Raw genomic sequence first — 11917 nt, forward strand, 5'->3', positions numbered from 1 at the left:
TTTGTTAATTTTTAACGTGATTGGAATTTTAATTATTATAAGAAATAAGTTCTGGATCGGATTTTAAAATACTTTATTTGAATACTCTAAAAAATGCAATATGTTCACAAAATGTAATTGCCGATATAATTCCCCAGAACCCCAATTCCAGATTACTTAAATGACGGCGGGGGCTGCAGTTTGTTCACAAGGTAAAAAATGCAGTATGTTCACCATTATTAACTTCTATTATGAAAAAAAAAAATTTATTGTCACAACATTACATCCGACGCTTTCATGGCTAATGATAGCCACCTCTGCTACACTTATGCTCGCGCTGAAAAAATCATTAAAAAAAAAAAAGAACATAAGCAGGAAGTTGTTGGCCCGATGTTCGAACGCAAAAAACCCAACCGCCAAGAAGAGAATGAAAAACCGGCCATGATAATTGTTAAAATACCCATTTTTATGGCCCTAAAATGACCGGAAAGCGGAAGCCTCGGCATTGAGATTTGGTGGTCCACTGCCGGCTGTATCACTCTCACCATGTCTTCACATGGCTGATCGTGAGAGAGTCTTTGGATTGAACCGTCAACATCTCATGATTATGCCCATTTAAGTCCGTCAAAACCAATTTGCAAATCTGAAACTGGGCTGTCGCCTGAATCTTGTTTCATTGCCTGGTTTTCCCCCAACGGATCAGCAGCTCATAACTCACAACAGAACAACATTTTGCTAATTTCCAATAGCAAGTTCTTACGGCAATTATCAACACAATTTGACTTCGCAATTGAATCTTCACATATTCGTAATTAGCACAACCAAAATTGGGCATTAATAAAACCAATTACCTCCACGAATCGTCGATTACGGTGGGCGACAAGTGAAGCCGAGAGAGTGGGCAGAGAGAGAGAGAGCCAACGATCAAATGTGGAGAGACCCACGACGAAAGAGAGAGAGAGAAAGCCGAAGGAGTGAGCAGTGAGATGCGTGAGAGGCCGGGTGTGGAGAGACCCACGGCGCGAGAGAGAGAGAGAGCGCCGGCGGATAGAGCAATCCCACGATGCGTTTTGTGAGTTTGCGTGAGAGTTGTGAAGCGAGTGTGTATTTTGAAGCAACAGTAACTTGTTTTAGAGTTAGCACAAAACGAACCGATTTGTGCTAACTGCGGTGCTTAGCGTGCGATGAATCTCATTTTCCTTTTTCTTCCTCCCAGACGTAAGTGGTGGAATTTTTTTTTTTAAAGAAAAAAATCTCGGCATAGTGAGAGATAACTTTATTAAAAAGAAATCAATTGAAATAAATAATACACCATTTCAGGGGACGTAATTAGCCTCACATTTTAGAAAAAAAAATTAACAGAAAAAAAAAAAGATCTAAAGACGTCGACCCAGAGAAAAAACGAAGAAGACATAAAAAAGAAGTTGAATGCTCATTGAAAACTGTAGCTGCTGGGGAATCCATTAGAATCTTCTGTAAGGAGTGGAGTGGTCTCAGAAGGTGGAGATGGCGAGCAAGTAGACTCAGGACAGCTAATGCGTAAGTTATCTATAAGAGGTGGAATGCTTTGTTCATTTCTACAGAATATTAATTTTCTACTATATTATTAATAATAATGTTTTATTTATGTCGCTCTTATCAATAATTTTTAATTTATATAATTAAAATTAGAATTAATAAAAAAATTATGATTTATATAATCAATAATATTATTAATTATTATTAATTTACAAATATAATCAAATAAATATTTTATTTTAAAATATATTTGTATTAATTTTGTAACTAAAGATTATAATTTTTTAAATAAAGGTAAAATTACAGTTTGAAACTATTTACTTCCAATTTAAGAGAAAATAAATACATGAATTAGATTTTGATTCCGATTCTATACTCTCATTTCAGTGTAAGTAAACAACTTACTCTCACTCTCACTTCACACTCTCAGTCTTAGGATTCACACTCCTCAAGATTTATACTTCAATTTAAAATGTAAACTCTACCTCAGTGTTGTTTAATTAATGTTTCAAGAAAAGAATCCCAAGTCATCAGTGCCTTCACTCAAAGACAAAAATGATTTTGATGCTCTTAGATTACATATAATGAAATAATTAAGTCGTTTACCTTAAAAAAGTAAAATTTTAGAACACATTATAAATGTTATGTGAAGCATACAATAAGTAAATAATACTCTGATATGTATGTATTTATTTTTAAAAATTATTATGCATGTGGTGGTTATTAAATTTAAGTACACATATTATATATGCGTCAATTGATTGTATTGCCTTTATCGTATTCTCGATGTGCTTTATGATTCCTCATCAAAACGGATTCTTTTTGTTTGGATCAATTAATTTAAAGTAACGACCATATAAATTCACGCAGAAACAAAAAGTCAATAAATTCATTCAGAAACTTTATATATAGTAAGATTTTTTAATAAACAAAAAGTTAATGTCATATCAATGATATTACTAACTTGTTGATATCAAATGATAACGTAGTATGAAATTGCTAACAAAAATGTTACAACCCCTTCAATATAAAACCCCATTTTTTTTCTTTAATAAGATTTAAAAAAAATAAAATTACATAAAACTAAAAATACAAAATTAATTAAACCCCAATTCATTTATTTTCATTTTGATGTAATTTCTTCACAGTTCACACCCACACATTCATAAATTCCTCATTTCCAGTATCTAATACATATTGGATTCAATTATTTTTTTTCAGTTCCAAAATGATTTTCAAGTAATTAAGAAAAAAATTGTAAGTAGTTTATCAAATCTTTATTTAAAAAAAAAATAAAACAAACAAAATGGGTGAATATTTCTTTTACCGAAAAATATAATAAGAAACTAAGGGCAAAATAACAAAAATCCATAAAAGTAATTGATTGTGTTTGAAGAATTAGTAACAACAAAAAATTATATTCGATTTTAATTAAATTTATTTGATCTTTTATGTAAGTTTTAACTAAGAAGAGCTATCAACATCAAAATGGGTTTTCGAATGAGTTTTGGAAGTGCCAATAGCAACACTCATGTGACAAGTGCAGTGCCTTGTTTTACCAAAATCAAGCTATAATAAGATAAGATATTACAATTACGTTTTTCCCGAGAACTTTACTCGTGAATCCCAACGAGATATACTCGTGAATCCCAACGAGATATCTCCCATAATAAAAAATAATGCAATCTTCTTAATCCCAACGAGTTATTTCCTTCGTGAAAAATACCGCCCAGAAATTTAGTAAAATAGACATGTGCCACCCTAAAGTGTCTTATAAAATTATAGATAGTGTTTAGTGAATATGACAAATACCCCCATAAGGGAAGAAACTAACTACAACTATAACACTTCTTTCATGATAATAATGGAAGAAAAAGAAGAAACTCACTATTTATTCATAGTAAAACAGATGATATTTATCAGACTATGCAAGGGGATTCATGTTGCAAATTAATCATTACAAACGATTTTATTTACCAATTCGTACACATGTATCCCTTATCATTTTTGTTTCATTATGTCTATTCATACACAAAAAAAAGACCACTATTTTTCATCATTTTCCTTTTTCTTCCTCCCAGACGTAAGTCGGCATAGTGAGAGATAACTTTATTAAAAAGAAATCAATTGAAATAAATAATACACCATTTCACGGGACGTAATTAGCCCCACATTTTAGAAAAAAAAATAACAGAAAAAAAAATAAAAATCTAAAGACGTCGACCCAGAGAAAAAACGAAGAAGACATAAAAAAGAAGTTGAATGCTCATTGAAAACTGTAGCTGCTGGGGAATCCATTAGAATCTTCTGTAAGGAGTGGAGTGGTCTCAGAACAAGTAGACTCAGGACAGCTAATGCGTAAGTTATCTATAAGAGGTGGAATGCTTTGTTCATTTCTAAAGAAATCATTAGGATCAACCATAGTCTTCACATGAACCAACCTTTTGAAATTGTTCTTGAAATATTTGTTGCCCCAAACGCTAGCTTGTTCAACGCTTGTGTATCCTTGGTTATTTGTTCCGACGTCAAGATCCCTGTAATTGATATATGCTCCTCGAGGATTTTTTGAGACATAGGGTGTCATGTAACTGTATAATCTTCTTAACCAATCAATATGTCTTTGAGATGCTCCATCTTCTCCCCAAAAAACTCCGTAAAATATTTGGTATATGTTGCCAGCTCTATGTGGGTACGGAGTTTCAGACTCCGAAATCTCACTCATTTTCCCACCATAAGGAACCAATACCATGAAAGCTATTTGTCCCTCTTCTTTATAAAACTTATCATATATTCCTTCGAATACATTTACAGGGATTGGCTCCTTCACATAGTCTGCTTTCCCTTTAAAAAAAGCTTTTGTTGTACCACTCACAACAACCCCATTGGATTGAGAATCCCTATCAAGCAACAAATCCAAGGATTGTCCCTTTTCAAATCCAGCAAGATTCTGGACTGATTCAATCCAGCTCATTTCTGTGCAGTCTTCTTTTGTCAAACCAAGCTCAGGGAAGCTCTCCTGCATCATTGGAAGGAGCCTATCAACCCCACCGAGAAACACCGATGAAAATATAGCCACCATCATTGAATTCACCCTGGATAAAGTGACTTCGATAAATAAATCTTCATGAAACTTATGTGCAACGTACTGCCATTTGTGAACAATCTCTGTTGCATTTTGATCCAAGCTTCTTGTTACTAGGAATCGAGTCACAGTTGATGGAACTGTGACTAGCCTTACTTTCCATGCGACGATCACGCCAAAGCTAGCTCCTCCACCACCTCGAATGGCCCAAAATAGATCTTCTCCCATTGATTTTCTATCAAGAAATCTACCTTTGGCGTCAATCAAGTGTGCGTCAACGATGTTATCGGCAGCAAGGCCAAATTTACGCAACATGACCCCATATCCTCCACCACTAATATGTCCACCAGCCCCAACAGTAGGGCAAAGTCCGGCTGGAAAGCCAAGATTTTTACTTTTCTCAGCAATTCTGTAATAAAGTTGGCCAAGGGTGGCGCCTGCTTGAACCCAAGCTGTTTGCTCCTCTGCATCAACACTGATTTCACTAAGATTTAGCAAATCAATGATGACGAACGGGACCTCAGAAACAAAAGATAGACCCTCAAAGTCATGGCCACCACTTCGAATCCTAACCTCCAAGCCATGCTTTTGAGAACATTTAATGGCTGCTTGAACTTGGGATACGTCTGATGGCGTGACAATGACTTGAGGTTTGGGGGTGTTGGGTGTTGAGAACCTGAAGTTTTGTATGGAAAAATTCAAGACGGATGAATAAGAAGAATGGCTTTTTGTGTAAATCACTTCGGAAATGGAGGAGGCGTTATCAGAGTGCATAGAAAGGCAATCAAGAAATAAATTATCACCGTAATGATCATCAAGCACTGAAGAAGTTGCATGAATGTTGGCAAAAGTAACCCAGCAATCATACGATAAAAGAAGAATAAAAGCAAATGGGATGATAGAAGTGCAAGAAGACTTCATTTCTGTTGATGTTTTGGTGCATAAGAGTGAATGAGACCCCCCCTATTTATATTGTACACTCCAAAAGCTTAAACTACCTCGTTCAACACGAAAGGTCAATGATATTGATAATCAAGCACATCAAAGTTTACTACGGAAGTTAATTAGCAATTTCCCAATGTCACAGCAAACCATCGGCTGCCCAAACCGACTTTGAAGTTTGATTTGACCATTAAACCACGTGTACCCTTGAAATTACATTTTTGTTCAACAACAAAAATGATGCCAAAGACCCCGTTACACATAGGATGGCGTTAAGGAGAAAATTATCAGATGACCTTCTACTTTTTAGCTTAAATACCTATTACCCGTATGTTTTTTAGAAATGCTTAAATATCCCCTGCTTTTTTCACATTTGTTCCTTATGAGTTGTTCAGCATCTTGAGTTGTTTCAGCATTTTGACTAACGGCCTCTTTTGAATTTGAATTCAAGCTGAGCCCATTTTTTCACCCCCACTGCCCGTTGGTACTCATTTGTTATTATTATTATTTTTTAAAAAATACTAAAAATCCAAATATTTATATTTTAATTCATTTATAGCCATGTATAATAGTACTTTTACTTTCATAAAATTCATCATCAAATCAATAATTGACACGTGTCATTAGATCCAAATATCTAGACATCTAACTAGTTTTTTTTTTTTTTTATCTGCTGCTTTAAAATTGAAGAAAAACCATAAATTTGGGATGTTAACCAATTCGAAGCCCCTCAATTGCCAATGAAAATATAAATGTTCGGTGTCCGTTCAAGTTAAATTTTATGCCGTTTGGGCTTTGCTTAATAGTAAAAGTATCAACGATGGTTATTGCCCTATTGGTTAAGCTCCCTAACGCTGGAGTAATGTACTGTGTTAAGGAAAAATATGAACCCACTGTTATTTAGCTTAATTACCAATTACCTCATAGGTCTCCTGAAATGCCAAGAGATCTCCATCTGTTACATTTATTCCCTTAATTCTTTTGGCGTCTTGGCATATTTGCCCTCGTTGAATTTGAACGAATTGGACCTTATTTTTTGGTCCTGTTCTATCGAACGCGATTGGACCCAACTTAGCCTGATTTCCCTCCTCCTTGATTAGAGAAAACGGTAGGTTTCTAAAAATGGACCCATTTGGTATTGTTTTTGAATTTATATTTTCTGAAAATAAAAATGAGAATGAAAATAGTATTTTATAGTTGTTGTATTTTGAATTTAAGTATGCGTCTGGTATGATTTTCTGTATCCTGTATTTTAAAATTGAAAACAATAATATGCATTTGGTAGACACAATTGAGAGGATAAAAACAGTGAATATGTGTTCGGTAACATTATTTTCAAAAATAATTTTTACTAAATATTTAAGTCATATTTATGAATAAAAAGTAATTGTTTAACTAATACATACACAACCATTCCATAAATAGTTTAAACAAAATAATGATAAAAAATTACATGATAATAAAATTTGAGTATCATCATTAATTAAAAAAATGGATTTATGAAAAGGATGGTAACAGCTCAACACGTCTTTGATTTTGATTCCTTTCGCCTTCCTTCTGCGGTCTACCCCCAGTCCCCACAGAAAATATTTTTGCTCTTTCCCCCCAAAAAAAAATATATATTATTTATGATTTTTAATAAACCAATCTCCAAGCCAACGAAATAGACACACGCAGCACGTTGTATGCTAACATCTCAATCAAACGAAATAGGAAATAGACACACACTAGTTGATCCTTAAAAGAGAAGCCGTAGCAGCACCACTACCATCAATCGAGAGAAGCTGGGACACGGCAACAGTCGATTCTGGTTGAAGAACCGTGATGGAGAAGGAGACAGCTGTGACGAATCGTGGTTAAAGAACTCTGAGAGAGAGAGAGATGTGAATTTCGATCGGGATAAGGAGATTAGGCTTGGGTTTTGTTTTGCAATTTCTTTTGTGATATAATTTGTGATTCATCTGAGAACGTGTTTAACACGTTCTCAGTTTTATAACAATAAAAAAGAATATGAATTATTTGTTTTGTAATTTATTTTGGATCCAGCCCACCGAACAAGAATTACATATGTACTCTCAAAACGAAAATGAAAACAGGGCCCTGAAAATGATACCGAACAGGCCAAAATTCTGATAGAACCCCTTCTTTCCCTATATAATTGAAATTACCAAAACAACTAAGACAATTTAAGTGATTTTTAATTTTGAATGTAAATCCAATTAAATAAGTAAATTCATATTTTCTTTTAAAAAACTATTTACATCCACGTCATTTCATAATTTACATTTACATTTTAGTTTCTAATAAAAAAAATTTGAGAAAATTATAAGAGTTTAGAATTATAGAGATTATAAGAAGAAAATAATTAGATTTTAAGACTTGCATGTGTTTTATAACACAGAAAGTTAAAAAAAAAAAAAAAACTTTTAGAGTGAAATTTTATGGGATCATGGTTTAATTTAACAGTATATGAATTTGTATTTTATAAATTAAAATAGGACATTTTAGAAAATAAAATTTAGAAAGGGTGCTATAAAGATTTTAGAGCGGAGTCAAAAACTCTCGTACTCTTGAAAAACAAAGTGGAGGGGAGCTTGAATGCCAAGAAGAAAATACAAGTGAATGTAAAAAATAGAAAATAATGATTTAAAAATCGACAACAGTACTGCAACTACAAAGCATATATAATTAACATCTATTTCACGGAAAAAAGAGAATAACAATCAAAGTTAATAAAACAGAGAATAGAAACAAAGCAAATAGAAAAATATGTCAAAGTCAATAAAACAGAAAATATTTATTGACTACATATACACGAAAACTCATTCAGCAAATCATTTATTACAAATCAGAAACTCCAACAACATGCATAAAATACATGATTTATTTGGTCTAATCTATTCAAACAAGGTGAAGAATATTAGGGATGGCAATGGGGAAGGGACCAATCTCCCCGTACCCATCCCCAATATTTTACGTATGTCCCCGTCCCCTCCCCGTCCCCGTTAAAATGATTTAAGAGAATCCTCATCCCCTTCCCGAATAATAACAGTGGATCCCCGAGGATCCCCGATCCTCGAATAACTAATACATTTTTTTTGTTTTCGATTTTGAGTTAATCATATTAAAATAAAAAATTCAAATAAAAGTAAAGTTCGAAATACATCTTACATTAATATCCATTACAAAAGTCATATACATTAAATTAGTAAGTAACGCAGCATGCAAGGGATACAAACTATCATGAACAAATTAATAACCTAATACAAAATTGTTACAAATAAAATCAAATTTAGATTCAAAATTAACTTTTCAATGGTGGCGTGGGCACTTTACAAATGTGGACTATTCCCTTTACAACACAATAGTTAAGTCAAAGCAAATCAAGAGCAAATATTAGATTATATTAGATATTAAAATTTTGATTTGTTGTGGGCAATTATAACATCTAAAAATAAATAAAAAATAGATTTAAGATAAATAAAAAATAGATTTAAGTTTAAAATATTTAATGAATATTAAAATTAAAACAAAATTTTTGGGCTAATAGAATCTGTCCAGTCTTTTTAATGTCCTAAATAAAAATTTAGGACTTTAATTAGTTAATTAGGCCTAAAAGTTTAATAACATTAATATTTTGATATTTTTTATTTTTACCAATACTTATAATTTTATAATTCAAATTTTATTATTTATTTACTAGTAATTTTAAAAATTAAAAATTAAATTAAAAATTAAAATGGGGAAATGGGTAGGGGATGGGGATTCCACCTCATCCCCGTCCCCTCCCCGAATAAGAAATTGGGTAAAAAAATTTCCCCGTTCCTTCCCCGAATAAGAAATTGGGTATGAAATTATCCACATACCCTCCCCGAATGGGGAAAATCTCCGAGGATACCCGTCCCCGTGGGGATTTTTGCCATCCCTAAAGAATATTTATCATTCGATCCTATATGGCACGCACGCTATATCCATAGCTGGCATGCGAAAACTTAAAAAATTAATAGAAAAGAGAAATTAGATTTCTAAATTATGAAAATTTTATAGGAAAGGTCTAAATGAATAAAATTAGGATTTTGAGTCTTTTTTATACTAACTGTATTATTGTGAATATACTAAAATTGAAAATTCTGAAATATTATTTAATAATCAAATTCTCCTAATCTAAATAAGGAAACCAAAAGAAATGGTACCCAATCCGATATCTAAGAAAAAAAAATAAAATCCTAAAAAGATAAAATCCTAATAGTAACAAGAAAAAAAAAAAAAATAGCTTAAACTTGGAGAATAACCAGGAAAGAAACAAAATTTTCTACTCAACCAACAGGATGGCATAAGTGATTTTAATTTTATTCATCTCATTGGAGGTTTCAAAACGGAATATCACCTATAACACAAACTATAACTTTCAGAAGATACCCTACTAATCTTATGCAACCATCCTACATCAATAGCTTGTCTAATTAATTAATCTCTATTTTTCTTTCTTGAAGAAAGTGGGGGGAAGCTTTGTTCATTCCTGAAGAAATTACCAGCGTCAACCATAGTCTTCACATGAACCAATCTGTTAAAATTTTTATTGAAATATTTAAGACCCCAAATGCTAGCTTGTTTGTAGCTTGTGTAGCCTTTGTTATTCGTTCCAATGTCAAGATCCCGGCAATTCACATATGCAGCTCTCGGATTTTTTGAAACATAGGGAGCCATGTAACTGTAAAGTCTTCTGATCCAATTAATGTGCCTTTGAGATGCTTCACTACCTTCTTCTTCCCAGCGCACCATGTGCTGAATTTTGTATATGGTGCCTGCTCTATACGGGAATGGAGTTTCGAAATCTGAAATCTCATTCATTATTCCGCCATAGGGAGTGAAGCTTATTTCAGCATCCTCCGCTTCTTTTTCATAAAACTTTTCGTATATCCCCAGGAATGCAATTTCAGGAATAGGTTCCTTCACGATATCAGATTTGGCTTTGAAAAATCTTACGTTGGGTTGAGTTCTATTAAGCAAAACATCCAAAGATCGTCCTCGGAACCCCGCAAAGTGCATGACTGATTCAATCCAGCTCATTTCAATGCAGTCTTGTTTCACCAAGCCAAGCTCAGGGAAGCTTTGCTGCATTAGTGGAAGGAGGGTATCAGCTCCTCCGAGAAACAAGGATTCAAATGATGCTCGTATTGTTTTCTTCCCTCGTCTGCTTGAAGTCGCACTGCTTAAGAACACTCTGATATACAAATCTTCATGGAGTTTATCTGCAACGTACTGCCATCTGTCAACGATCTTGGTAGCATTTTGTTCCAAGGTTCTATTGACTATGAATGCAGTCACAGTTTCGGAAACACTAACTAGCTTTATTTTCCAAGCAACGATCACACCAAAGCTAGCTCCTCCACCTCCCCGGATGGCCCAAAATAGATCTTCTCCCATCGATTTTCTATCGAGTAACCTTCCATTAACGACAATCAAGTGTGCATCAACAACATTATCAGCAGCAAGGCCATACTTGCGCATCAAGAAACCATAGCCTCCGCCACTAAAATGTCCACCAACGCCAACAGTAGGGCAAACTCCTGCTGGAAAAGCAAGAGTTTTGCTTTTCTCAGCGATTGCATGGTAAAGTTTGCCAATTGTTGCTCCGGCTTGAACCCATGCAGTTTTAGCCTCTGCATCAACACTGATTGAGCTAAGATTTATCAAATCAATGACGACAAATGGGACATGATGATTAGAAACATAAGAAGAACCCTCCTAGTCATGACCTCCACTTCGAACCCTAACTTGCATGCCATATTTTTGGGAACATTTAACGGCTGCTTGAACATGGGATTCTTTCAATGGAGTGACAGTGACTTGAGGTTTTGGGGTGGTGGGTGTTGAAAAATCCAATATCGATGAAAATGAGGAGTTATTTCGGGTGTATATCACTTTAGAAATGGAGGAGAAGTTATCAGAGTGCATAGATAGGCAATGAAGGAATAAGTTCTCATCGGGCACTGAAGAAGTTGCATGAATGTTGCCAAAAGTAACCCAACAATGATATGATAAAAGAAGAACAAAAACAAATTGGATGATAGAAGAGCAAGGAGACTTCATTTCGGCTGATGTTTTGGTGCATAAGAGTGCGTAAGGCTGCCTTATTTATGGAACCCCAAAAGCTTATTTCGTAACAAGCACTCTAAATTTCTTTGAATGGAAGTTAACAAACGTCAATGCGACGGCAAAGCGCATTAAATAGAAAGAAACAGGAAAGTGGCTTATTTTTGTCAGCTAAAATATCTCTCTTAATTTTCCATTTTCTCTGCACCCCGGTCAGAAGCAAAGCCAGGATTTTATTTTAGGGTCGGCTATTTTTTTTCCCCCCCGAACCGGTTAGAATCTTCATACGGCATATCACTA

The 11917-nt window shown here is 34.0% G+C and overlaps 2 protein-coding genes across 2 annotated transcripts; both read right to left on the bottom strand.

The window, feature by feature from the left end:
• Positions 1-3581: 3581 nt before the first annotated feature.
• LOC127900404 (tetrahydroberberine oxidase-like) lies at positions 3582-5538 on the bottom strand. Its single transcript, XM_052435388.1, has one exon. It carries the CDS (start codon positions 5498-5500, stop codon positions 3764-3766), a length of 1737 nt encoding a protein of 578 aa, XP_052291348.1. The 5' UTR covers positions 5501-5538; the 3' UTR covers positions 3582-3763.
• A 3888-nt stretch (positions 5539-9426) lies between these two features.
• Positions 9427-11613, bottom strand: LOC127900406 (tetrahydroberberine oxidase-like). The gene has a single exon (XM_052435390.1). The coding sequence runs from the start codon at positions 11030-11032 to the stop codon at positions 9989-9991; it is 1044 nt and encodes a 347-aa protein (XP_052291350.1). The 5' UTR covers positions 11033-11613; the 3' UTR covers positions 9427-9988.
• Positions 11614-11917: the final 304 nt, after the last annotated feature.

This window comes from Citrus sinensis, chromosome 2 (assembly GCF_022201045.2).
Source record: "Citrus sinensis cultivar Valencia sweet orange chromosome 2, DVS_A1.0, whole genome shotgun sequence".
NCBI lineage: Eukaryota > Viridiplantae > Streptophyta > Magnoliopsida > Sapindales > Rutaceae > Citrus > Citrus sinensis.

What these genes read in the sequence shown, in the direction of transcription:
- LOC127900404 (XM_052435388.1), bottom strand. Translation starts at nt 5,500, where the DNA reads ATGAAGTCTTCTTGCACTTCTATCATCCCATTTGCTTTTATTCTTCTT.
- LOC127900406 (XM_052435390.1), bottom strand. Translation starts at nt 11,032, where the DNA reads ATGCGCAAGTATGGCCTTGCTGCTGATAATGTTGTTGATGCACACTTG.